The 26,560-nt window shown below is 44.5% G+C and overlaps 2 protein-coding genes across 13 annotated transcripts in view; both read left to right on the top strand.

Moving 5' to 3' along the window:
- The window catches only part of LOC121543645 (pleckstrin homology domain-containing family A member 5), a 154,702-nt gene that overhangs the window by 116,964 nt on the left and 11,178 nt on the right, over positions 1 to 26,560 (top strand). For 5 of the 12 annotated variants that reach the window (XM_045208475.1, XM_041853670.1, XM_045208472.1 and 2 more), the window contains 8 exons: positions 17,939 to 18,114; positions 20,083 to 20,420; positions 20,638 to 20,721; positions 21,709 to 21,828; positions 22,531 to 22,584; positions 23,967 to 24,047; positions 25,941 to 26,006; positions 26,263 to 26,343. In XM_045208475.1, coding sequence (XP_045064410.1) covers positions 17,939 to 18,114; positions 20,083 to 20,420; positions 20,638 to 20,721; positions 21,709 to 21,828; positions 22,531 to 22,584; positions 23,967 to 24,047; positions 25,941 to 26,006; positions 26,263 to 26,343 — 1,000 coding nt within the window. The remainder of the gene's footprint in view (positions 1 to 17,938; positions 18,115 to 20,082; positions 20,421 to 20,637; positions 20,722 to 21,708; positions 21,829 to 22,530; positions 22,585 to 23,966; positions 24,048 to 25,940; positions 26,007 to 26,262; positions 26,344 to 26,560) is intronic. The other 7 variants (XM_041853672.1, XM_045208473.1, XM_041853677.1 and 4 more) reach the window with 4 other exon arrangements.
- Positions 7,359 to 8,810, top strand: LOC121543646 (toll-like receptor 13). The gene has a single exon (XM_041853682.2). It carries the CDS (start codon positions 7,515 to 7,517, stop codon positions 8,073 to 8,075), a length of 561 nt encoding a protein of 186 aa, XP_041709616.1. The 5' UTR covers positions 7,359 to 7,514; the 3' UTR covers positions 8,076 to 8,810.

The raw sequence follows: 26,560 nt of genomic DNA, 5'->3' as shown, positions 1-26,560 counted from the left end.
GGTTGTGGACAGGTGTCTTTTATACTGATAACAAGTTCAAACAGGTGCCATTAATACAGGTAACGAGTGGAGGACAGAGGAGCCTCTTAAAGAAGAAGTTACAGTCTGTGAGAGGCAGAAATCTTGCTTGTTTGTAGGTGACCAAATACATATTTTCCACCATAATTTGTAAATAAATCTTTAAAAATCCTACAATGTGATTTTCTGGATTTTTTTTCTCAATTTGTCTGTCATAGTTGACATGTACCTATGATGAAAATTACAGGCCTCTCTCATCTTTTTAAGTGGGAGAACATGCACAATTGGTGGCTGACTAAATACTTTTTTCCCCCACTGTACTTGGTGAAAGATATGATTGAATTGTTGACAACACATTATATTCAGACTTAAGGTCGACTATAAAAGAATGCCTATGATAGTAATTGAAAACTGCTCTTTGTCATTTATCTGAAAATGTAGTCTGTATATGTGGAAAACATGGTGGAAGAACCTTCATCATTTTAAATGTAAGAGAAAAAAAATTTGAGGGACATGAACACTATAAACCACCTGAACACGCATTAATTTCAATGTAATTTAATATTCATGTTTGGACATACGAAATTACCATAACATCAGGCCTCATTTAACAACGCTTACCTACCTATAAAAGCCATCGAAGCAGACCTAAAGTCATTTCTGTATTATTGTTGAGATTATAATAAATGCTATGCAAATTACTATTCTAATATGACATTGCTAGTAATAACCCTCTTTTGACTTCTCAACCATCTGGTAGAGCTCTGTAATTTCCAAAATAAAAAAAAGTTCTTATTTGAGTTATAGGAATTTAAGGTGATCATTTTTTTCAAATGTTTTTCAAGAAGAGAGTTAAAGGGATTAGGATTAGCAATAATGACTGTATAAAATAAATAATTTAAATACTGAGCTATATTGTATGCTCACAAAATTGGGAAATTATATTATTATATACTAATACAATTGCTCAGAGAAAGAGATTTTGTTTAACAAGTAAAATGTTTTTTTCTCAAAAAGGTAGGGGTCAAAATTATTGACAACCCCTAAAGTTTCTTGGAAATAAAGTAGTCAACAGTTTAGTATTTGGTCCCATATTTCTAGCACGCAATGACTACATCAAGCTTGTGACTCTACAAACTTGTTGGATGCATTTGCAGTTCGTTTTGGTTGTGTTTCAGATTATTTTGTGCCCAATAGAAATGAATGGTAAATAATGTATTGTGTCATTTTAGAGTCACTTTTATTGTAAATAAGAATATAATATGTTTCTAAACACTTCTACATTAATGTGGATGCTGCCAAGATTACAAATAATCCTGAATGAATTGTGAATAATGATGAGTGAGAAAGTTACAGAGGGTCAAAGATCATACCCCCAAGACTTGCTTACCTCTTAGGAGTATGATCTTTGACCCTCTGTAACTCTTACAGATAATTTAGTGATCTTCTGAAATCTATCATGTTCAAACATATCCTTCATGTTAATTGTCTTTTTTGAAAGAATGTCTCTTTTTTTTGAGGAACTGAAAGAGAGGTGTAAAAATAGACTTGCACAAGATGTTTAACAGACAGTATGACTGTACTGTACAAATAAAGTGCTACTGCTCCTCAGATGTATGCAGACATTAACTGTGACGGTCAGAGAACACTTTGCAGCCCTCCACTCATTTCTTCATTGACTTTGGGACATTTATACTTTACTTACTTTTGGAACCAAACTAACCATTAGAGAATGACTTTGCAACCTTAAGTACCATTCAACTGGAGGGTGAAAAGGCAGAGTAATGGATCAACAAAAAGCTGTGAGCTGTTGTTAGTTACCAAGGAGAAAGGCATCTGAAATAATAAAGAACAAGAAGACAAAGAAGAAGAAAGACTCCATACTGTTTGCAGCACTCCGAAGGGTGTTACTATATCAAACCAACGTTCTACAGATTTCAACCGGAACCTAACTATTCTGACAATCATCTCAGTAGATTTTACTGTCGTTGGGAGAGATGTTTTCCCACCCTGCCGTCCTGTTCCTGTGGATTCAGAGTGTTAGTGGATGGATGTATCCTAAATGCCACATTTATAACAGTGGTGAATACTTGCCCACCTGGAACTACTGTCCTTTAGCAGAACAGTATACTGCTGCCTGTCGAGATGTCACAGCCATCGAGGAGGATCTGCTTGGACTTCCCTCTAATATCAATACCCTCTGCATATCTATGAAACATGGTGAAAATAGTTCCATGTCTCTGGGTTTTTTCTCTCGTTTTCAGTATTTGGAGAACCTGTACATTGGAGGCTGTTTTCCTCAAATCCTTCCAACTGGTAATAGCCAGGTCCTTCCAAATCTGCGACATATATACTTTAATGGAATAGTCACTGGGTGCTGTGATTGTCATATTGGGCCTAACGCATTCAGAGATCTAGTCAAGCTAAGTCAGTTGACCATATTGCGTTATAGGCCATCAGTAATGGCACCTGATGTTTTCCATGGCATACCTCAATTACAAAGTGTCTTGGTTCATGAACCCTGTGTAGAGGATTTGTCAGAAATACTATGCAGAATAATGAATATAAAGTCACTTACAAAGCTATTTGTAGAGGCACCAAATATACAATCGTTAAACCAATCAAACTGCTCCATCTTAAACGCCAACGAAAGCATGACACCTGTTTTCAACAATCTAACAAGCGCCGGATTAGATTTTGGTTAAATAAACCATATAGAGGAAGGTGCACTGGCTTGTTTCCAGAACCTGACAAGTTTTACTGGGGGCCTAAACCAGGATGTCCTACTGCGTCTTCCCCTGTCTGGCATTAAGCAAATCCAGTTCTTGGTTTTATCTGGTCGCAATTACATTGATTTTGAAAGTGTCTGTAATGTAGTGTTTTTGCTTTCAATCAAGAGAATACGTTTTTCCAATGCCAATACAAGCAGCCTCTCCATGTCCAGTGTTGAATTGTGCATTGGGCTGGAATATATGGAGTTTCATGGACATGGACTCTTCCATTCTACTCCCCATTTGAAATGGAATTTTCTTTCCAGTCTCAAAAACCTTAAAATATTATATGTATATGGCCAGACACAAAACTCTGCTCCTTCCGAAATCAACCAATCACATGGTTAACACTACTCTCTTTCAGGTCGAGGAAAATACAAACGCTTTTTGCAAAACAGTTCAGCTGTCTTGAGAACCTGCAGTCTCTAGATTTATCATGTAGTTTAATTTCAAACATTGAAGACTTTGCTTTCCTCGGATTGGCAAATCTGGAGTCCTTAGACATTACACAAAATAATATAACCCAGTTATATGCAAACACGTTTATTGGTTTACATAGTTTGACATTGTTAGACCTCAGGGAAAATCCACAGATCTACAATATTGAAGCAATGTCTTTCGCACACCTTACATGTCTAAGACAAGTGTTTCTGGGGTACTTGAACTATCCACCAAGAGAAGCTGTGATAAAGCTGAATCTCACACTTGTATTCAGTGACATTCTGAGTCACCTGACTCATTTGCACATTTAGTTCAGGTATGAGGCCAATGCAGTTGATTATTGGCAGTAACATCACATCTAAACAGAACCTGAGTCTCCAACTCAATGGCCAGACAGTGTCATTTGAAGACTGTGACAGACCTTTCTTTAAGTCTGTAACCCATCTTAATGTTGACGCTGAAGAATTCCTTTGTGGATCTGAATTCATGGGAAAGTACTTCAGGTCTGTGGAGACATTTGTGTACAGGTCAAAGCTTTCAGCTAAAAGTGTTGATTTAACATCAATGAATCAGCTGATTCACCTGAGGAAACTGACTCTAATACAGGTGGACCTTTTAATACAGCATTCTGCCGACACCATTTTCCATAACCTGACCAAACTGGAGGTTCTGAAACTTTCAAACTGCAGGATTGACTCTTTAGAGGGGAGTTTAACTAAAGACTTTAAATCCTTGAAAACATTATATTTGCGTATCGAGAACATTTATCATGTAATCTACAGCTTTACCGAACCTCTCTTTAGCCTAAAGTATTTGATACTTGATATGTTACAGATTTTTTGCAGTTGTGACAGTGCTTGGCTCATTGCATGGGCAAAGGGGTACAGGTCGGTTGAAGTCAGTGGCGGCTCCTGAAAAAATTCTCAGGAGGGGCAATTTTTCTGATGATTTAGGTGACCTACACACATTTTTAAAAAGATATGTCCAGCAACAACATGAAGACAGGGGCAGCATATAAATCAATACCAGAATCATTTATTGACTGATCTCAGGGAGTGCTCCTAATCTCAGCTTGTTACCTGTATAAAAGACACCTGTCCACAGAAGCAATCAATCAATCAGATTCCAAACTCTCCACCATGGCCAAGACCAAAGAGCTCTCCAAGGATGTCAGGGACAAGATTGGAGACCTACACAAGGCTGGAATAATAATAATAATAATAATAATAATATGCCATTTAGCAGACGCTTTTATCCAAAGCGACTTACAGTCATGCGTGCATACATTTTTGTGTATGGGTGGTCCCGGGGATCGAACCCACTACCTTGGCGTTACAAGCGCCGTGCTCTACCAGCTGAGCTACAGAAAGTGGATACTCATGGATGCGCATCGCAATTGTAAAATGTCAACACAATTGGAGACACCACGTCATTTTTGGAGACATGTTATTGACAGTAAACTATTGTAGATGCGACTGCTAACTAAATAAAACATTTTAGCTGGCTAGCTAATCATCTTAGCTAAATGTGGGGCAAACAATTCAGTTATTTACCGTTAATTTGAGGGATTGGGGTGAAAGAAATCGAGTTACATAGTGATACTTTACGATATACTGTATTGACAATATCGCAATATAACCATATCCACCCTGTCCAAAGTCTCTACTTGGTCTCAGTTCTCCAGTAAACTTGTGATTATCAACACTAACCTCATCGTTGTGGCGGCGGACAGCTAGCCTGTATCCCTCATCCAGTTGAGTGGCAATGTTATTTTTTCGTTCGTACCATTTTTTTGGAAAATCCTCGGGTGTAGGACTTCCCCCCTTTAGTAGAAACCTGTTGAATTATTAAATTTGGTCTGGGAGGTCCTAATTGTTTCGTTGCCAATTTATCTTCATTTGTTCGCCGACAAAAAGGAACTTCTTTCAAAGACACAATCGAGTTGGACTGAAGCCTAGCCATTTTGATAGTAGTGAATTGATTGAGGCTGCTACCCGGTTTTTTCTTAGTTACGTTCATTCATGGTTACGTTACGTATGACGAAAGCGCGTAAGTGCAAGCCCTCAGACACCCATAGAGATTGTATTGAAAGCTCTGAAATTTGAAAAAAAATAGATTTTACATGGGAGTCTATGACAGACTTCTGGGCGATTTTCAACCTGACTGAAATAGCCCCAAAAGTGGGGGGGGGCCATTTGAAGCACGACTTTACCCTGATTGGACATTTAGTGGCACTGTGGCAGATCAGGCGTCTAGATTACAACACTGATAACTACTGTTGCCGTGATATAATTGATTAGAAAAAAAATCCCTTCCTTTTCCCGTTTGGCAGTGCGTCGCCCATATCGCCCTATTGAACACACCGCCCCTGGTTGAAGTGATCATGCTTAATCATGAACATATATATACTTTAGAGGACTTGATATGCTTGTCGGACAATGGACTAGTGTCACGTTCGTCATACATAGAGGACCAATGCGCAGCGTTGAAGTTGAACATATTTTATTACTATAAATGATCACACGATCAAAAACACAAACGAAAACGTGACGTCTACGGTTTCACACAAACCGAAATGAACAAGAAACCACAAACACAACGTGAAAGACAGATAGTAAAATATGGCTCCCAATCAGAGACAACGAGCCAACAGCTGACACTCGTTACCTCTGATTGGGAGTCACTCAAACAAAGAAATACAATAACCTAGAACCCACCACAAAACATAGAAACTAACACCCTGGCTCAACATACGAGAGTCCCCCGAGCCAGGGCGTGACAGTACCCCCCCCTAAAGGCGCGGACTCCGACCGCGCCAACGAAACACAACAGGGGAGGGACCGGGTGGGCACTCCGCCTAGGCGGCGGATCCGGCTCCAGTGGAACAGACACGTGCCGTGCCGGACCGACGACGCACACCACTGGCTTGGTGTGGGGAACAGGCACGGGCCGTGCTGCACTGACGACGCACACCACTGGCTTGGTGTGGGGAGCAGGAGCGGGCCGGACAGGGCTGACGAACCGCCCCACAGACTTGGTGCTGGGAGCAGGAATGGGCCGGACCGGGCTGGCGACGCGCACCACAGACCTGGTGCGGAGAGCAGGAACGGGCAGAGCCGGGCTGACGAGACGCACCACAGACTTGACGCGGGAGCAGGAATGGGCCGGACCGGGCTGGCGACGCGCACCACAGACCTGGTGCGGAGAGCAGGAACGGGCAGAGCCGGGCTGACGAGACGCACCACAGACCTGGTGCGGGGAGCAGGAATGGGCCGGACCGGGCTAGCGACGCGCACCACAGACCTGGTGCGGGGAGCAGGAACGGGCAGAGCCGGGCAGACGAGACGCACCACAGACTTGATGCGGGGAGCAGGAATGGGCCGGACTGGGCTGGCGACGCGCACCGCAGGTTCGGTGCGGGGAGCAGGAATAGACCGGACCGTACTGGGGACACACACCACTGGCTCCACACCGGGATCTGGAACGGGCCGGACCGGACTGGCAACACACGCCAGTACCTCTCGCCGTGCCTCCACACCTTCCATCCCCTCTTCTACCAGTGGCCCCCGTAACCCGGCGGCCTTCTCCGGCAACCCACTGGACCGCTCTATCGCGGCCTCCTGCTGGTCCGCCGTCGTGAGCCCCCCCCTAAAAATTTTCGGGGCGTCTCTCCTACCCGTGGACCACGTCTCCATATCCCTCGCCAGCTTCTCGCCCTTCTGCCATAATGTCAAGCCCTTGTCTTCCTCCCTCGGCTTGACCCAGTCCAGGAGGCGAAGGAGATCTGTGAGGGATCTCCCTGGCGACGGCTCCTGGACACGCTGCTTGGTCCCATCTTGGTGGTTTCTTCTGTCACGTTCGTCATACATAGAGGACCAATGCGCAGCGTTGAAGGTGAACATATTTTATTACTATAAATGATCACACGATCAAAAACACAAACGAAAACGTGACGTCTACGGTTTCACACAAACCGAAATGAACAAGAAACCACAAACACAACGTGAAAGACAGATAGTAAAATATGGCTCCCAATCAGAGACAACGAGCCAACAGCTGACACTCGTTACCTCTGATTGGGAGTCACTCAAACAAAGAAATACAATAACCTAGAACCCACCACAAAACATAGAAACTAACACCCTGGCTCAACATACGAGAGTCCCCCGAGCCAGGGCGTGACAACTAGACACACCTAACTTTGTCAAGTACACAGAAGCCAACTGCACAACAGAGGTGGGCTTTGTGCTCTTTGCTGCGACTGGCCTGGGAGTCCTGTTCTTCATGCTGGTGGTGTTGGTCCATAACCTGGCCGGTCCTTACCTCCTCCCCCTCTACCACATCACCCTTGGCTGGCTGTCGGAGGCGATGCAATCAAACACCAGGGGGCGCTACCACTATGATGCGTTTGTCTCCTACAGCGGAAAGGACGAGCGCTGGGTGGTGGAGGAGCTACTACCCAACCTGGAGCAGAGGGGTCCCCCTTTCCTGCGCCTCTGTCTGCACAGCAGGGACTTCCAGCTGGGGAAGGACATTGTGGAGAACATCACAGACAGCCTCTACCGGAGCCGGCAAACCCTCTGCCTGGTCAGCCGCCACTACCTGCACAGTAACTGGTGTTCCTTGGAGATGAAGCTGGCCACCTCCAGGCTGCAGGTGGAGCAAAGGGACATCCTCCTCCTGGTCTTCCTGGAGAAGATCCCCCCTCGCCGGCTGTCTGCCCACCACAGGCTGGCTCGCCTGGTCAAGACCAGGACCTATTTGGACTGGCCCCAGGACCCCCATCAGCACCAGGCATTCTGGGACAGACTGTGGGCTAAACTGATCCCTCCTACTGAAGCTTGAGATCAGAGGTTTATGTAGGACCTTCTGTTAATGCTGAGACAAATAGTGTTGGCAGATATGTTGAGGTATTTTATTTGCAGTTAAAAGTCCTCGGTACAAAATGTCTACCGGTATTTGAGGTTTGTTTAGACAATTCTGATTAAGTCCTTTTTATTGCTCTGTCTGGAGTGTACTTTTTCTGCTTCATCTGAAATTACTTAGAAATAAGCCTATTTAATTTACTTCTTTTTTTTTTTACTTCTCCAATTTTTATCAGATCCAATTTTCTTTTTTCAACACCTTATCACTAACACATATCTTTGTTGCTTAGAGGAACTGAAAAAGGCTCCATCATTGGTTTTGTACTATTTTTGTTGTATATCAGGGTAAAACCCGTGTGACCATCTGCTGTATGCTGCTTTGAATGACGATACATGACTGACTAATTACCATGAGCTAGTTATTTTAATTTCAACATAGACAGAGGTTTGTACATACATTTAGTTGCTAGTTGTTTAACAAATGTGTTTTTTTGCTTGAGTGTTGCCTGTATATGGTTTATTACATATGTAATTTAACAATTTATTAACTCATGGGTGTGGGGAGGTGTCCCCCTATCTGGCCAATTAAGTAATTTCTGCACAATATTTGTGAATTGGAGGGAACCTAGTTTTATTGTATTATTGTTTATGCTCTTGATAAAGGCATCCAGCCGAAACTTTGGAAACTTTTTTTTGTGTCTGTTTAAAGGTCCAATGCTGCTGTTTAATCTCAATATTAAATAATTTCTTGTTTACATTTAAGTACCTTACTGTGATTTGTTTTCAATTAAAATGGTTAAAAATAAACAAAAACAGCAATTTCTCAAGCAAGACTTTGGCTAGGATTGTCTGGGAGTGGTCTGAGTGTGGAGGGAAAAACTGAAAACTATATTTTATTGGCAGAGAGGTTTGGAACTCTCTCTCTTATTGGTCTATTAACTAAATTACCGCCTGGTGATGTCGCCAGGCAGGCAAAATTCCATCCCACCAAAACAGGCTGAAATTTCAGGCCATCTTTTCAAACAGCTCTTGCACTAAAAGGGAATTATCATAATTTAAACAAATTCACAGTATTATTCCAACCTCGTGTGTAAATATATATAAAACACGTGAAAATCTCGCTTTTGACTGCATTGGGCCTTGGCGCAGTGGTATAAGGCACTGCATCGCTGTGCTAGCTGTGCCACTAGAGATCCTGGTTAGATTCCAGGCTCTGTCGTAGCCGGCCGCGACCGGGAGACCCATTTGGCCCAGCGTCGTCCAGGGTAGGGGAGGGAATGGCCGTCAGGGATGTAGCTCAGTTGGTAGAGCGTGGCGTTTGCAACGCCAGGGTTGTGGGTTCGATTCCCACAGGGGGCCAGTATGAAAAAAAATAATATGTAATCACTCACTAACTGTAAGTCGCTCTGGATAAGAGCGTCTGCTAAATGACTAAAAATGTAAAAGAAAAATAATTATGTTAGCTCCTTGAGCTCTGTGGGCAAACACAAGTAAGAGACCCGGGTTCATACCCAGTTGGTCACAGAAGCATCTCTCTAGCCACAGGTTAAGCCCTCCCCAGGTCTTCCTAGCGGTCGTCCAGGGTGAAGGTCGCAGACGGACCAGGGGGTCCCAGTCATTATCAAGGTGAAAGCCAGGGGGATACGACTGGAAAGCTGTTAATGTCGGCGGAGCCTGGGTGGGTGCGTTTTCCGCCACACAATCTTTGCTATTGATCGCTTCTGTGATAGAAAAGCCCATAGAGGCCTTTCCTGTCTAGTGGCAAGTGTGCCCTCTATACATCTCTATGGGTCCGTGTAAGTGCCGTCTATAACCAGAGCTGGCGGCTCGAGATACATTTTGAATGAAAAGATAGGAAATCTGTACAGATGTTTGGCTTACAGTATACTGTATATGGCTACTTAAGCAGCCCATATATAATGTAGCACTTGTAAACTAGCACAGGAAAGCAGCGCCCAATAGAAATGAATGGTAAATAATTTTGGAGTCACTTTTATTGTAAATAAGAATATAATATGTTTCTAAACACTTCTACATTAATGTGGATGCTGCCAAGATTACAGATAATCCTGAATGAATTGTGAATAATGATGAGTGAGAAAGTTACAGAGGGTCAAATATCATACCCCCAAGACTTGCTAACCTCTTAGGAGTATGATCTTTGACCCTCTGTAACTCTTACAGATAATTTAGTGATCTTCTGAAATCTATCATGTTCAAACATATCCTTCATGTTAATTGCCTTTTTTGAAAGAATGTCGCTTTTTTTGAGGAACTGAAAGAGAGGTGTAAAAATAGACTTGCACAAGATGTTTAACAGACAGTATGACTGTACTGTACAAATAAAGTGCTACTGCTCCTCAGATGTATGCAGACATTAACTGTGACGGTCAGAGAACACTTTGCAGCCCTCCACTCATTTCTTCATTGACTTTGGGACATTTATACTTTATTTACTTTTGGAACCAAATTAACCATTAGAGAATGACTTTGCAACCTTAAGTACCATTCAACTGGAGGGTGAAAAGGCAGAGTAATGGAACAACAAAAAGCTGTGAGCTGTTGTTAGTTACCAAGGAGAAAGGCATCTGAAATAATAAAGAACAAGAAGACAAAGAAGGAGAAGAAAGACTCCATACTGTTTGCAGTACTCCGAAGGGTGTTACAGTGGGGGAAAAAAGTATTTAGTCAGCCACCAATTGTGCAAGTTCTCCCACTTAAAAAGATGAGAGAGGCCTGTAATTTTCATCATAGGTACACGTCAACTATGACAGACAAATTGAGAAAAAAAATTCCAGAAAATCACATTGTAGGATTTTTTATGAATTTATTTACAAATTATGGTGGAAAAAATGTATTTGGTCACCTACAAACAAGCAAGATTTCTGGCTCTCACAGACTGTAACTTCTTCTTTAAGAGGCTCCTCTGTCCTCCACTCGTTACCTGTATTAATGGCACCTGTTTGAACTTGTTATCAGTATAAAAGACACCTGTCCACAACCTCAAACAGTCACACTCCAAACTCCACTATGGCCAAGACCAAAGAGCTGTCAAAGGACACCAGAAACAAAATTGTAGACCTGCACCAGGCTGGGAAGACTGAATCTGCAATAGGTAAGCAGCTTGGTTTGAAGAAATCAACTGTGGGAGCAATTATTAGGAAATGGAAGACATACAAGACCACTGATAATCTCCCTCGATCTGGGGCTCCACGCAAGATCTCACCCTGTGGGGTCAAAATGATCACAAGAACGGTGAGCAAAAATCCCAGAACCACACGGGGGGACCTAGTGAATGTCCTGCAGAGAGCTGGGACCAAAGTAACAAAGCCTACCATCACACTACGCCCCCAGGGACTCAAATCCTGCAGTGCCAGACGTGTCCCCCTGCTTAAGCCAGTACATATCCAGGCCCGTCTGAAGTTTGCTAGAGTGCATTTGGATGATCCAGAAGAGGATTGGGAGAATGTCATATGGTCAGATGACACCAAAATATAACTTTTTGGTAAAAACGCAACTCGTCGTGTTTGGAGGACAAAGAATGCTGAGTTGCATCCAAAGAACACCATACCTACTGTGAAGCATGGGGGTGGAAACATCATGCTTTGGGGCTGTTTTTCTGCAAAGGGACCAGGACGACTGATCCATGTAAAGGAAAGAATGAATGGAGCCATGTATCGTGAGATTTTGAGTGAAAACCTCCTTCCATCAGCAAGGGCATTGAAGATGAAACGTGGCTGGGTCTTTCAGCATGACAATGATCCCAAACACACCGCCCGGGCAACGAAGGAGTGGCTTCGTAAGAAGCATTTCAAGGTCCTGGAGTGGCCTAGCCAGTCTCCAGATCTCAACCCCATAGAAAATCTTTGGAGGGAATTGAAAGTCTGTGTTGCCCAGCGACAGCCCCAAAACATCACTGCTCTAGAGGAGATCTGCATGGAGGAATGGGCCAAAATACCAGCAACAGTGTGTGAAAACCTTGTGAAGACTTACAGAAAACGTTTGACCTGTGTCATTGCCAACAAAGGGTATATAACAAAGTATTGAGAAACTTTTGTTATTGACCTAATACTTATTTTCCACCATAATTTGCAAATAAATTCATTAAAAATCCTACAATGTGATTTTCTGGATTTTTTTTCCTCATTTTGTCTGTCATAGTTGACGTGTACCTATGATGAAAATTACAGGCCTCTCTCATCATTTTAAGTGGGAGAACTTGCACAATTGGTGGCTGACTAAATACTTTTTTCCCCCACTGTACTATATCAAACCAACGTTTTACAGATTTCAACCGGAACCTAACTATTCTGACAATCATCTCAGTAGATTTTACTGTTGTTGGGAGAGATGTTTTCCCACCCTGCCGTCCTGTTCCTGTGGATTCAGAGTGTTAGTGGATGGATGAAATTTTGAATGAAAAGATAGGAAATCTGTACAGATGTTTGGCTTACAGTATACTCTATATGGCTACTTAAGCATCCCATATATAACGTAGCACTTGTAGACTAGCACAGGAAAGCAGCACCACAGATGAAAGGAGAACCTAGTGATCAAACCTGAGTTAGTAAGTAGTCTATCATTGGTAGAGTGTCTCCTCTTGCTCCCTCTGACAGTCAAACAAACGGTGAGATTTAGAGCTTTTTCATGAAGGTAACACAAAGTAACAACGCTTTACTTTGCACACAAAGTAATATTCTAAAGTAATGTGTAACTTTAGTTAAATGTAACTTTAGTTTCCAAGTAACTAATCCCAACGCTGGTGGTCACTAGCGGGCATAGCCACAATCTGATTTTAAACCTAACCTTAACCCTAATCTTAACCACACTGCTAACTGTATGCCTAACCCTAACCTTAACCACACTGCTAACTTTATGCCTAACCCTAACCTTAAACTAAGGCCAAAAAGCTCATTTTTGTTTTATAGCATTTGTTTTACTATATAGCCAATTTTGACTTTGCGGCTTGCCCATTTAACAGAAACCTCTCAGCTCGGCCTCCAGGAGAAGAGTCATCCCAATAAACGTAAACCTGCATAAAGGCATGCTACAGGGCTCTAGAGAAGACTATAGTCTCAAATAATGGTGACATACACTACCAGTAATAAAATTTGACATACCTACTCATTCAAGGCTTTTTCTTTATTTTTAATTTTTTTTACATTGTAGAACAATAATGAAGACATCAAAACTATGACATAACACATATGGAATCATGTAGTAACCAAAAAAGTGTTAAACAAATCAAGATATATTTTATATTTGAGATTCTTCAAATAGCCACCCTTTGCCTTGATGATAGATTTGCACACTCTTGGCATTCTCTCAACCAGCTTCATAGGATAGTCACCTGGAATGCATTTCAATTAAGAGGTGTGCCTTCTTAAAAGTTAATTTGTTGAATTTCTTTCCTCCTTAGTGCGTTTGAGCCAATCAGTTGTGTTGTGACAAGGTAGGGGGGTATACAGAAGATAGCCCTATTTGGTAAAAGTCCATATTATGGCAAGAACAGCTCAAATAAGCAAAGGGAAACAACAGTCCATCATTACTTTAAGACATGAAGGTCAGTCAATATGGAACATTTCAAGAACTTTAAAAGTTTCTTCAAGTGTAGTCGCAAAAACCATCAAGCGCTATGATGAAACTGGCTTTCATGAGGACCGCCACAGGAATGGAAGACCCAGAGTTACCTCTGCTGCAGAGGATAAGTTCATTAGAGTTACCAGCCTCAGAAATTTCAGCCCAAATAAATATTTCACAGAGTTCAAGTAACAGACACATCTCAACATCAACTGTTCAGAGGAGACTGTATGAATCAGGCCTTCATGGTCAAATTGCTGCAAAGAAACTACTGCTAAAGGACACCATTAAGAAGAAGAGACTTGCTTGGGCCAAGAAACACGAGCAATGGACATTAGACCGTTGGAAATGTGTCCTTTGGTCTGGAGTCCAAATTGGAGATTTTTGGTTCCAACTGCCGTGGCTTTGTGAGACACGGTGTGGGTGAACGGATGATCTCTGCATGTGTATTTCCCACCGTAAAGCATGGAGGAGGAGGTGTTATGGTGTGGGGGTGCTTTGCTGGCGACACTGTCTGTGATTTATTTAGAATTCAAGGCACACTTAACCAGCATGGCTACCACAGCATTCTGCAGCGATACGCCATCCCATCTGGTTTGGGCTTAGTGGGACTATCATTTGTTTTTCAACAGGACAATGATCTAACACACCTCCAGGCTGTGTAAGGGCTATTTTATCAAGAAGGAGAGTGATGGAGTGCTGCATCAGATGACCTGGCATCCACAATCCCCCGACGTCAACCCAATTGAGATGGTTTGGGATGAGTCGGACGGCAGAGTGAAGGAAAAGCAGCCAACAAGTGCTCAGCATATGTGGGAACTCCTTCAAGACTGTTGGAAAAGCATTCCAGGTGAAGCTGGTTGAGAGAATGCCAAGAGTGTGCAAAGCTGTCATCAAGGCAATCGGTGGCTGTTATATTTTGATTTGTTTAACACTTTTTTGGTTACTACATGATTCCATATGTGTTATTTCATAGTTTTGATGTCTTAACTATTATTCTACAATGTAGAAAATAGTAAAAATAAAGAAAAACCATTGAATGAGTAGGTGTGTTCAACTTGGACCTGGATATACCAGGTCCAAGAACATTAGGAAATGGTGGCACTCCAAAATGTTTTTAAAAAAGGGAAAAAATACTTTGTGGCAGGAGGACACATTGCTCTGTCTCCTCCCTTTCCACATGCAGTGTGTGTTCATGTGTATGGGTGTGTGCGTGTAGCATCATTGTTGAGATGTTCTTTGCTAAGATAATTTCCAAGAACTTCCTCTATTTACAGACACCTGATAAGCGTTCCTGTAACCCTATATGTATTCTAAATTAAATAAAATCTGTTAAATTAAGTGTGTTTTGTATGTATGTCACGATTGTCTACGAGAGAGGACCAATGCGCAGCGTTGAAGGTGAACATAATATATATTTATTAACTGATCACACGATCAAAACAATAACCAACGATGTGTGACGTCTAAGGTTACAACACGAACAAACCTTAACGGAACAAGAAACCACAACACAAAGTGAAAAGACCGATAGTTAAATATGGCTCCCAATCAGAGACAACCAGCTGACACTTGTTGCCTCTGATTGGGAGTCACTCAGGCCCACATAGATATACAAACATAGACTTACATACCCTGGCTCAACATAACATAGTCCCCAGAGCCAGGGCGTGACAGTACCCCCCCCCAAAGGCGCAGACTCCGACCGCGCCAAACAACCACAACAGGGGAGGGACCGGGTGGGCACTCCGCCTCGGCGGCGGATCCGGCTCCGGACATGACCCAGGCACGGGTTGTGCTGGACTAACGACGCGCACCCCTGGCTTGGTGCGTGGAGGAGGAACGGGCCTTACCAGGCTGACGACGCACACCGTAGGCTTGGTGCGTGGAGCAGGGACAGGCCGGACTGGGCTTACGAAGCACACCACTGACTTGGTGCGGGGAGCAGGAACGGGCCGGACCGGGCTGACGAAGCGCACCCCTGACTTGGTGCGGGGAGCTTGGATGGGCCGAACTGGGCTGGCGACGCGCACCACAGACTTGGTGCGGAGAGCAGGAACGGGCCGGACAGGGCTGACGAAACGCACCACAGACTTGGTGCGGAGAGCAGGCACGGGCCGTGCCGGACTGACGACGCACACCACTGGCGGGGAGCTTGGATGGGCCGGACTGGGCTGGCGACGCGCACCACAGACTTGGTGCGGAGAGCAGGAACGGGCCGGGCTGGGCTGTCGACGCACACCGTAGGCAGGAGAGGGGGGAGCAGGAACGGGCCGGACCGGGCTGACGAAGCGCACCCCTGACTTGGTGCGGGGAGCTTGGATGGGCCGAACTGGGCTGGCGACGCGCACCACAGACTTGGTGCGGAGAGCAGGAACGGGCCGGACAGGGCTGACGAAACGCACCACAGACTTGGTGCGGAGAGCAGGCACGGGCCGTGCCGGACTGACGACGCACACCACTGGCGGGGAGCTTGGATGGGCCGGACTGGGCTGGCGACGCGCACCACAGACTTGGTGCGGAGAGCAGGAACGGGCCGGGCTGGGCTGTCGACGCACACCGTAGGCTTGGTGCGTGGAGTAGGAACGGGCCGAACCGGGCTGACGATGCGCACCCCTGGCTTGGTGCGGGGAGCAGGAATAGACCGGACCGTACTGGGGACACACACCACTGGCCCTACACCGGGATCTGGAACGGGCCGGACCGGACTGGCAACACACGCCAGTACCTCTCGCCGTGCCTCTACATCCTCCATCCCCTCTTCGACCAGTGGCCCCCGTAACCTGGCGGCCTCCTCTGGCAACCCACTGGGCCGCTCTATCGCGGCCTCCTGCTGGTCCGACGTCGTGAGCCCCCCCCTAAAAAATTTCTGGGAGTCTCTCTTCCCCGTGGGCCAGGCCTCGATAATTCTCGCCCACCTCTCGCTCCTCAGCTTCCAATCTCTGTCATTCAGCTCCTCATTCGGCTTGACCCAGTCGAAGCTCTGCCTCCACTGTTGCCAAGTCCACCTACTCTGCTCCTCACTAGGCTGCTTGGTCCAGTTCTGGTGGTTTCTTCTGTCACGATCGTCTACGAGAGAGGACCAATGCGCAGCGTTGAAGGTGAACATAATATATATTTATTAACTGATCACACGATCAAAACAATAACCAACGATGTGTGACGTCTAAGGTTACAACACGAACAAACCTTAACGGAACAAGAAACCACAACACAAAGTGAAAAGACCGATAGTTAAATATGGCTCCCAATCAGAGACAACCAGCTGACACTCGTTGCCTCTGATTGGGAGTCACTCAGGCCCACATAGATATACAAACATAGACTTACATACCCTGGCTCAACATAACATAGTCCCCAGAGCCAGGGCGTGACAATGTAGAACTAGCTTAGTTGAATCATCAATGGATGGTAACATATTGAAAAGAAGAAATCTGAAAAACTCTCCTTGCCTATACTAGTACAAAAACATTGCACTTTGTCACACATGATCTCAAAAGGCAGTATGAACATGTGTGAAACATGGTGGAAAAACCTGGATCATTAGAAATGTAAGAACCATTTTGGGGACATTGCACTATATACCACCTAACAATGCATCAATTTGGCCACACAAAATTACCATGTTTTTTCAAATTTGAGATCTGTGACATGTAAAATCATCTATAAAGCATCTATAAAAGCAATTTAAGCAGATCTAAAGTAATGTATGTAATATTCTTGAGATGAGTAAAAATGCTATGCAAATTACTTTTCTAATATGACATTGCTAGTATGACCCTCTTTTGACTTCTCAACCGCCTGGTAGAGCTCTGTAATTTCCCAAATAAACATCTATTTGTAAAAGAAAACTATTGGAAATTCTTATTTCAGTCGTTTGTACTAGGAATTTAAGGTGACATCTTTTTTTTCAACATGTTTTTCAAGAAGACAGGTAAAGGGTTAAGACTGATTTGTATTCCCTAAAGCCCATATCCTGTGAGAGGGAGCTGGAGCCAAGTACCTTTTACAGTAGCTACTCTACAGTACTGTTAAGACTAACAGAGAGAGGCAGTAAGCGTGCTGTACATACACTACTAAGTAGCTCTTGCTCTTTAGGGGTTAGGCCCAGGTTGTTCTCTAGAACTATATAATGCTATATGAATAGGGATTGGATTGATTGATTGATTGATCAAAGTATTTGTAAATCAAGCTATTGAAAATCATGTTTTATTAGCTGATTCATTGATTGATTTCCCCCTCCTTTTCCCCCCTGTCCTCCAGCATCACCTCCTACCAGACCTTGCCCCGCAACATGCCCAGCCACCGATCCCAGATCGTTCCCCGCTACCCGGAGGGCTACCGTACCCTCCCCAGGAACATGCTGTCCCGACCCGAGAGCATCTGCAGCATGGCCGGCTCCGTCTACGACCGTGCCCTGGCTCCCACATCCAACTCAGGTGATGGGTCTTCAACTTTACTGTTGTACTTGGCTGTGTCCCAAATGGCACCCCATTCCCTATGTAGTGCACTGCTTTTGACCAGGGGCTATAGGGGATAAGGTGCCATTTGGGACGCAGTTCAAGACTTTACTTTAACAAACAGATCACCGACCATTTCGAATCCCACCGTACCTTCTCCGCTATGCAATCCGGTTTCCGAGCTGGTCATGGGTGCCCTTCAGCCACGCTCAAGGTCCTAAACGACATTATATAACCGCGATCGATAATAGACAGTACTGTGCAGCCGTCTTCATCGACCTGGCCAAGGCTTTCGACTCTGTCAACCACCGCATTCTTATTGGCAGACTAAATAGCCTTGGTTTCTCAAATGACTGCCTCGCCAACTACTTCTCAGATAGAGTTCAATGTGTCAAATCGGAGGGCCTGTTGTCTGGACCTATGGCAGTCTCTATGGGGGTGCCACAGGGTTCAATTCTCGGGCCGACTCTTTTCTCCGTGTATATCAATGATGTCGCTCTTGCTGCTGGTGACTCAGATCCACCTCTACGCAGACGACACCATTTTGTATACATCTGGCCCTTCATTGGACACTGTGTTAACAAACCTCCAAACAAGCTTCAATGCCATACAACACTCCTTCAGTAGCCTCCAACTGCTCTTAAACACTAGTAAAACTAAATGCATGCTCTTCAATCGAACGCTGCTGGCACCCGCCCACCCGACTAGAATCACTACTCTCGACGGGTCTGACCTAGAGTATGTGGACAACTACAAATACCTAGGTGTCTGGTTAGACTGTAAACTCTCCTTCCAGACTCACATTAAGAATCTCCAATCCAAAGTTAAATCTAGAATCGGCTTCCTATTTCGCAACAAAGCCTCCTTCACTCATGCTGCCAAACATGCCCTCGTTAAACTGACTATCCTACCGATCCTTGACTTCGGCGATGTCATTTAAAAAATTGCCTCCAACACTCTACTCAGCAAATTGGATGTAGTCTATCACAGTGCCATCCGTTTTGTCTCCAAAGCCCCATACACTACCCACCACTGTGACCTGTACGCTCTTGTTGGCTGGTCCTCACTACATGTTTGTCGTCAAACCCACTGGCTCCAGGCCATCTATAAATCACTGCTAGGCAAATCCCTGCCTTATCTTAGCTCATTGGTCACCATAGCAGCACCCACCCGTAGTCTGCGCTCCAGCAGGTATATCTCACTGGTCATCCCCAAAGCCAACACCTCCTTTGGCCGCCATTCCTTCCAGTTCTCTGCTGCCAATGACTGGAACGAATTGCAAAAATCTCTGAAGCTGGAGACTTATCGCCCTCACTAACTTTTAGCATCAGTTGTCAGAGCACCTTACCGATCACTGCACCTGTACACAGCCCATCTGAAATTAGCCCACCCAACTAACTCATCCCTATATTGTTATTTATTTTGCTCTTTTGCACCCCAGTATCTCTGTTTGCACATAATCTCTTGCACATCTAGCATTCCAGTGTTAATACTAATTGTAATTATTTTGCAATATAGCCTATTTATTGCCTTACCTCCATAACTTGCTACATTTGCACACACTGTATATATATTTTCTGTTGTATTTTTTTTTTTACTTTATGTTTTTTTACCCCATATGTAACTCTATGCTGTTGTTTTTATCGCACTGCTTTGCTTTATCTTGGCCAGGTCGCAGTTGTAAATGAGAACTTGTTCTCAACTGGCTTACCTGGTTAAATAAAGGTGAAATAAAAAATTAATAAAATACTCTTATACTTGTCTTTCTTGCACTTAAACTCACACTTCTTCTTTTCTTTCTGGCACTGATTTTGCAGATAGTTGCTATCTTGAGGTTGTACACTTTTACTTGTAATGACTGATATATTGTGTTTGTTTTAACCTAGTTTAAGTCTGTGTGGATAAGAGCCTCCGCAAAATGACTAAAATGTAAAACTGTAAATGCAGACAAGAGGCGCTCCATGAGGGACGACACCATGTGGCAGCTGTATGAGTGGCAGCAGAGGCAGGCCTTCTCCAGGCAGGGTCCACCACCACCAGGCCACTACGGAACCCTGCCCAGCCCCAAGACCATGGGGAACATCTCTGAGCACCAGGGGGTGGCCCACTCCATCCCCACATCCCCCTCCCATGGATCCCTGGCCCTCTACCACACCTTCTCCCCTCCGGGCCAACACCGCAGAGACAACCCACCAGGGTCGACCAGGTCCGAGGTGTCCTCACCCGTCTTCAGAGGGGACCAGACTATGACTATAGACCGCAGGCACAGGACTCACCTCACCAAGGTAATGGACAGGGAATGGACCACAATCATCTAAGCCAGTCTTACACATCAAAATAATCACCAGGGGTTTCAAGCACACAGAAATGACTGGAAATGCTCTGCATTGAGCAGTAGTTATTTTGTTTATTTTAAAGCATTCATTTTACTTGTCTGCCAGTTCAAATCAATACATGTAACATAACATCCTGTCCTCCTCCTGTCCTGTCTCTCTCTCTCAGTATAACAACCCACCTGACCGCCGGTCCATGCCAGCAGGCATCCCAGTGCAGACCATTACCCCACAGTCACTACAGGGCAAGACGGTGAGTCACCTAACTAACCCTGACCTCCTTCACCTCTTCTCTGCTTTCTTGTCCTCCTCTCCTGTCCTCTCATCTCTACTGTCCTATTTTCTCTCAAAAACAATGCATTGTGAATGATAGTTATGCTATTGGTATGATTTCAATGTGACGCAAGTACAAATCTGTTTTTGTGACAGGAATAAAAACATGTTTGAGGCACGCAATGTTTGACACGCAAGCTATCATGTATTACTGTCATTCTGTCACGCTACAATGGATGTGTAAAGGATTTCTGTCAGAGTATGTGCCTTGTTACATTATCTGCTGTCTATTATTGCAAGCATTTGTTATTTCTGTCAGTAGCAGACACAATGTGATTAAAATAATGACATTGTCTTGGTGATGATACGGAGAGAGAGAGACGGTGGCACCAATGAAATTGTCTTCTGGCTGTGTCCTCTCAAATTGAGTAGACTAGAATCAGCCGGAGAGATTGATATTCTGCACAGTTCATTTTGTAACTCTCTGAATATTATTGTGATTGCGTAACTTCAGTGGAATGCACGCAGTGGGGCGGCTTCAGAATGCAGTTGATGAGAAATATTTGTCAAGTGATTTGAAATGATCGCTTTTTACTGTTACTGAATATATGCTCTCTTTTTTTCACGTCCATTTGATGGAGAGTTACTCAGTTTGGAGACAGGGGACTAAGGGAGTTTATTTCAGGCAGATTCTCTAAAGGTGCAAGTCCTATAGCCCAGCCCCAGCCGAGACCCCAATCCAGTGTTTCCAAAGGCCTCTTGGGTTGTGCCTAAAGACTTGTCAGAGTCCTGGTTAGAAACATAGCTTTTTTGAATCCCTGCCCTAACCTGCCACTACTTTTCCTAAATTTCAACTAATTTCCAAACGGAAAATCAAGAGAGGTGTGGTTAATGTATTTGTTAATTGATCGACGGCTTGATGAATTGACTGTCTCGTTATCTCCTCTGTGTTTATGCTGTTGTGCAGCCAGAGGAGCTGACCCTGCTGTTAATAAAGCTGCGGCGCCAGCAGGCTGAGCTCAACAGCATCCGGGAGCACACTGTGGCTCAGCTAATGATCCTCAGCATGGAGGGGCCCAACGCCAAGGTTAGCACCAGGAGGGAGGAGGGTGCATTGGTCATCTCCAGGGTTGGTCATCTCCAGGGGTGGTGTGTGTGGGTGGGTGGGTGGGTGGGCGTTGATGTGCCATCGCCATGCAGCTCAAGGCTCTATGAGCAGGCTATGCATTCTAGTGAATGCATATTATGTGTTTGCTCCTACCTGTGTGGTTCAGTGGTGTATGGTTGAGTTTTGGTTTAGTTTTGAACTCCTTTCAACCCTTTGGTGTGCTGCGTTCATCTGGCCTTGATTTCATATTTTGAACTGTTGACAAGCAAAGGACAGCATGGTATGAGTATCATGTGATTGCCTGCTTGTTGTCTGCTGTGGTTTCTCATTATTTTTACGAGGCAAGTGTTGGTAAGTAGTTTGATTGGATGTGTGGTGAACAAATCCTCTTGCAACTTCGGGTTTTGCATGGTTTGGTTTAGTTCAGTCATCAACAGTAAATGGCGCTTCATGCTTCAGATTAATACCAAAGCCACAGTAGCAACTTCCTCTATCATCTCCATCTTTCACTATCAGCCTGTGCTAGTTCTGCCTCTATTTCCTACTGCTTCCCTTACTCTCTCTCTCTCTCTCTCTCTCTCTCTCTCTCTCTCTCTCTCTCTCTCTCTCTCCCCTTCTTCTCTCTTTCTCTCCTGTCTAACTCTTCTCTCCACCCTATTTTCTGCTGCCTTGTGATGTTAGAGTGAGGTCCTGTCTCATCACCTTCAGAGGAACCTCATGTATCTGGACAGCCAGGTGAGGAGTACGGCTCTATCTCTGGTTGCTCTGTCTCTCTCTCTCTCTCACTCTGTCTGTTTCTCAGGGTTAGGCACTCCTCAGGGTTAGTCATACACCCAGCTGCTCTCACTCTGCCCAGGGTTATTAGCGCTCAAATGCCAGGGTCTCCTCCTTTTTGCCTTTTCTCTTTTCTGTCCTTTCTCTCTACTTTTCACTCTTTTCTCTCCGGCCCTCCTGAAGTATATACCGTACACTGCATAATAGGAGCTGTGCAAACCTGCATTCCCACGGGAGACATATTGGCTAGCTCAGTACAAGAATAGTAAAAAATACTTTAAAACTTTTTTTAACGACTTTCCTTGGCGTGGTAATGCTGCCCTAAGCTAATAAGCGTACATGTTTCTTTGCTGTATAGTTCGTACAGTCCCTGGAGAATACTATTTAAAAATGGAATTCCCGCTTGAGAAAGCACGAGAGCAAACTTAAACTTTTGAGGATGAAGGGAACCTTAAGGCATGTTGTGTTTTTAACTTGATGATGTGTACCTGTAGTAAGTTAGTCATGTCATTATCATAATGTAATTAAGACTGTATAGAAACAACCTCCGGGGTTTCAGGTAAAGTAGCTAGGCCTAGCGACCGAACGCTCTGACAAATGCTTACTCAGGCATAGCTAATCAGGGCAGACGTCTAAAGTTGCCGTTTATTTTTGGAATGGGCCCTCTAGTTTAGAACTGGGTTTCCACGATAGCTAAATAATTGAGTTCCTGTTTCTGAAAAGGTCATGTTCAGCAGGAGAAACCACTCTACCGTGTGTACACGGGGACCTCACTTAGTGACTTCACTGAGTCTGATTGTGACCCCTCTAACCAAATGTGAAATGATTTGATCTGCCATTTCAAAGGCTTTCACCTCTAATGGCAGGCAATTTCACAGCGGTTATGAATGAACTTTAACTCGCCACTGCGCTCGTTCCCCTGGTCCATAGGCTCTGATGCATGCAATTGTTTTGCTATTAGTTGGTAGTTATTGGTCGGAGATGATATGAACGATGACATTAAGCAAAGCAGGACGTTATGTCTCTCCTCCGTCTGCTGAGAGGGACTGGCAATATTGTCTTTTGGACCCAACTGTAGCCTCCTTGTATGTGCTGTAAACGTACTAAGACTTCTCGCAAGAGGTCTGGGCCTTTATGGCACAGGTGGTAGTTATAACCACAGGGTTGTTGGCTCAAGCCCCTGTCTCCCTCAATCACTAGTACACTATGACAACAATGTGTTCTTTATTTCTATGGATCCTTTCTAGGCTGTGCTGCTGTGTTCACTAACTAACACCTATATTGTACTGTTGTGTATTGTTCCTCCCTTCTCTTCCACCCTACCTAACTTCGATCTCCACTAGACGAAGGACAATGAGCCGTTAATCTTCATGATTCACACTATGATTGAGAACTCTGCTCCAAGGCCTCAACTGTACCAGCAAGTAAGGTCTTATTGGCAAACCAATGACTCTTCTCCTCCACTGCTCTCCTCCCTTCATCATCGATCCCTCCTGTTTTTGTTCACATTGGATGCAGTCAGTCAGTCGTCGGTTCCCCCTCTTCCTGGTGTCATGATCACAACATTGTTTGATATGTACCTTCATGTGTTGTTTTGACTACAGCACATCCTCTTCATCCATTTTTGTTAGCATGGCTTATGGTGGATGCTACATAGCCATGCCCATCCTACCTCATTGTAACTTGATGGTATTGTTGCTGTTGGGTATGATGGTGGATGCTACCTTTTAGCCATACCCCATCTTCCTGCAATACCATTGCTGTTGTTGATGGACCTTATGTTTGATAGGCACTGTACGATCACAGTCAAATCAGCACCTCTCTTCTCTGTGCTTTGTAATATTATTTTCAGTCTGTCGATATGTGGGTATGATAAGAGCTCAATGCAAAACATTTTATTGATGAATTCAATAGAATCACTTCCTTTTTTGGGTGGTGGCCCGAGTAGAACAGTGATTCAAAGAGTGCATGGGGAATTTTATTTTTAGCTGGGGAAATTGTCCTCGAGGGAGTAGTGTGTGGGTTCCATAGTCTGGCCTTTCCACTGTGCTATATTATCACTTTATTACAGGCTTTTAAATGTATGACTTCAGCCCTGCTCTCTTAAACCTCCCCCTCTTTAGCCATCCTGGGGTTGAAAATCACCTGCCTGCTCCTTAACTGAAGTAGTCAGGAGAGTGAGGATGGCTGGTTTTCCCAGCTGTGTGTGTGTGTGTGTGTGTATGTGTGTGTGTGTGGGTGTGTGGGTGTGTGGTATGTGTGTGTGTGCGTGCATGTGCTGTGTGCGTTAATGTGTGCGTTAATGTGTGTGCCTCCATGAGGGCCAGATTTAGCCCAGGTCTTTTAGAGGTTTTCATTAGTCAAGCTCCAGCCATGACAGAGTGGACCGGGGGACAGCAGTAATGAAGAGCGCACCGAGGGGACAGTAATTAGTGTGGCACAGGGCAGAGCTGCCAGCACAGAGGACTATACATCCAGCTTAGCCAACCACTACAGCAGCCCTCTAGCCTCTCTTAAAGCTGTGTGTGTGTGTAAGAGCATCCTCCTCTAGTCTCTGGTGACCTCCTGATGCCAGCTTCCTGTCCTCTTCATAGCTTCTTCACAGCCCTGGAGCCTCCATCAGTAGGACTGTTATCAGTGATGCTACTGAGGTGGGAAACACAGTCTGATTTCCCAGCAGATGGGGCTGACACTCCTTATTATGAAATTGAAATTTGGCCTGAGAAGTTGTATCCGAAGTGTTGTAAAGGCATAAATCATGAGAAGAGAAGGTCAATGAAATTGCATGGAGAACTCCATCACTTCACCCTCTCTCTCTGAGCTTCATTGACCCTTGGACAACTCTTATAAGGACGCAGATATTTACCATGAAAACCACATCACAATGAATAACCAGACCATGAGTGCATCTCAATACTCTAGTGGCTTCTTCTCCTTGTGTCATCTCCTTCATCTGCACTGATCGGAAGACACGGGACGGCTGTAAGCAATATGGTGGATACCTACTAGAAATGTCATTTCACCAGTCCAGTTCTTTAACTAGGAGACAAGTAGACTATTGAGAAGCACCCCGTCATGGGTCTGTGTTACAGGTTGTTTTGCAGTACCCTGTCTATGGCTGTCTTCCAACAGGCAGCCCAATTCTGATATTTTTTCAAATAATTGGTCTTTTGACCAATCACATCAGATCTTTTCAAATCAGAGCTTTTTCAGAGCTGATCTGATTGGTCAATAGACCATTTAGTGAAAAGAAGATCAGAATTGGGCTGCCTGTGTAAACACAGCATGTGTGTCTCTAAGGCTGTCTGGTGTTTCAGATCAGCCCTGAGGACTACAAAGACAACTCCTACAGCCACCAGAGGCCAGAGGACATCGACATAGACGTAAGACCAAGTGCTTTATTATTTTCTTGTCTAGGTAGGGGGAAAAGTATTCCTTTCCCTTTGCACGTATCCTCTAGTCTAGACACACAGCAGTTGGCTTCCTAGACAAAGATTGAAATATTCAATTAAGTTAATAGAATACCACACTACTCAGCTCGGTGGAAAAATCCAAATTCAATGCAGAATTCTTACCAACCACTGTGTGTGTGTGTGTGTGTTTCTTACCAACCACTGTGTGTGTTTTTGTGTGTTTCAGACTAAGCTGAGCAGACTGTGTGCGCAGGACCGAGTGGTGAGAACACAGGAGGAGAAACTACAGCAACTACACAGAGAGAAGGTAACTACTGTACACACTCTTTCAACTGACAACTTGCTTCACACAAACACACACCACACACACACACACTGGGCTGTCTGAGGCTGGGGTAGACCTTTATTACACAGAGGGAGAGAAGGATAGAGGGAGAGAGTGTGCCGAGACTGGAGGAGATACTGTACCTTCAGAAAGTATTCACACCCCTTGACATTTTCCACATTTTGTTGTGTTACAGCCT

This window comes from Coregonus clupeaformis, chromosome 28 (assembly GCF_020615455.1).
Source record: "Coregonus clupeaformis isolate EN_2021a chromosome 28, ASM2061545v1, whole genome shotgun sequence".
Classification (NCBI taxonomy): domain Eukaryota; kingdom Metazoa; phylum Chordata; class Actinopteri; order Salmoniformes; family Salmonidae; genus Coregonus; species Coregonus clupeaformis.
Note: the sequence above shows the minus strand (reverse complement) of the source record. Positions and strands in the feature narration are given on the sequence as shown.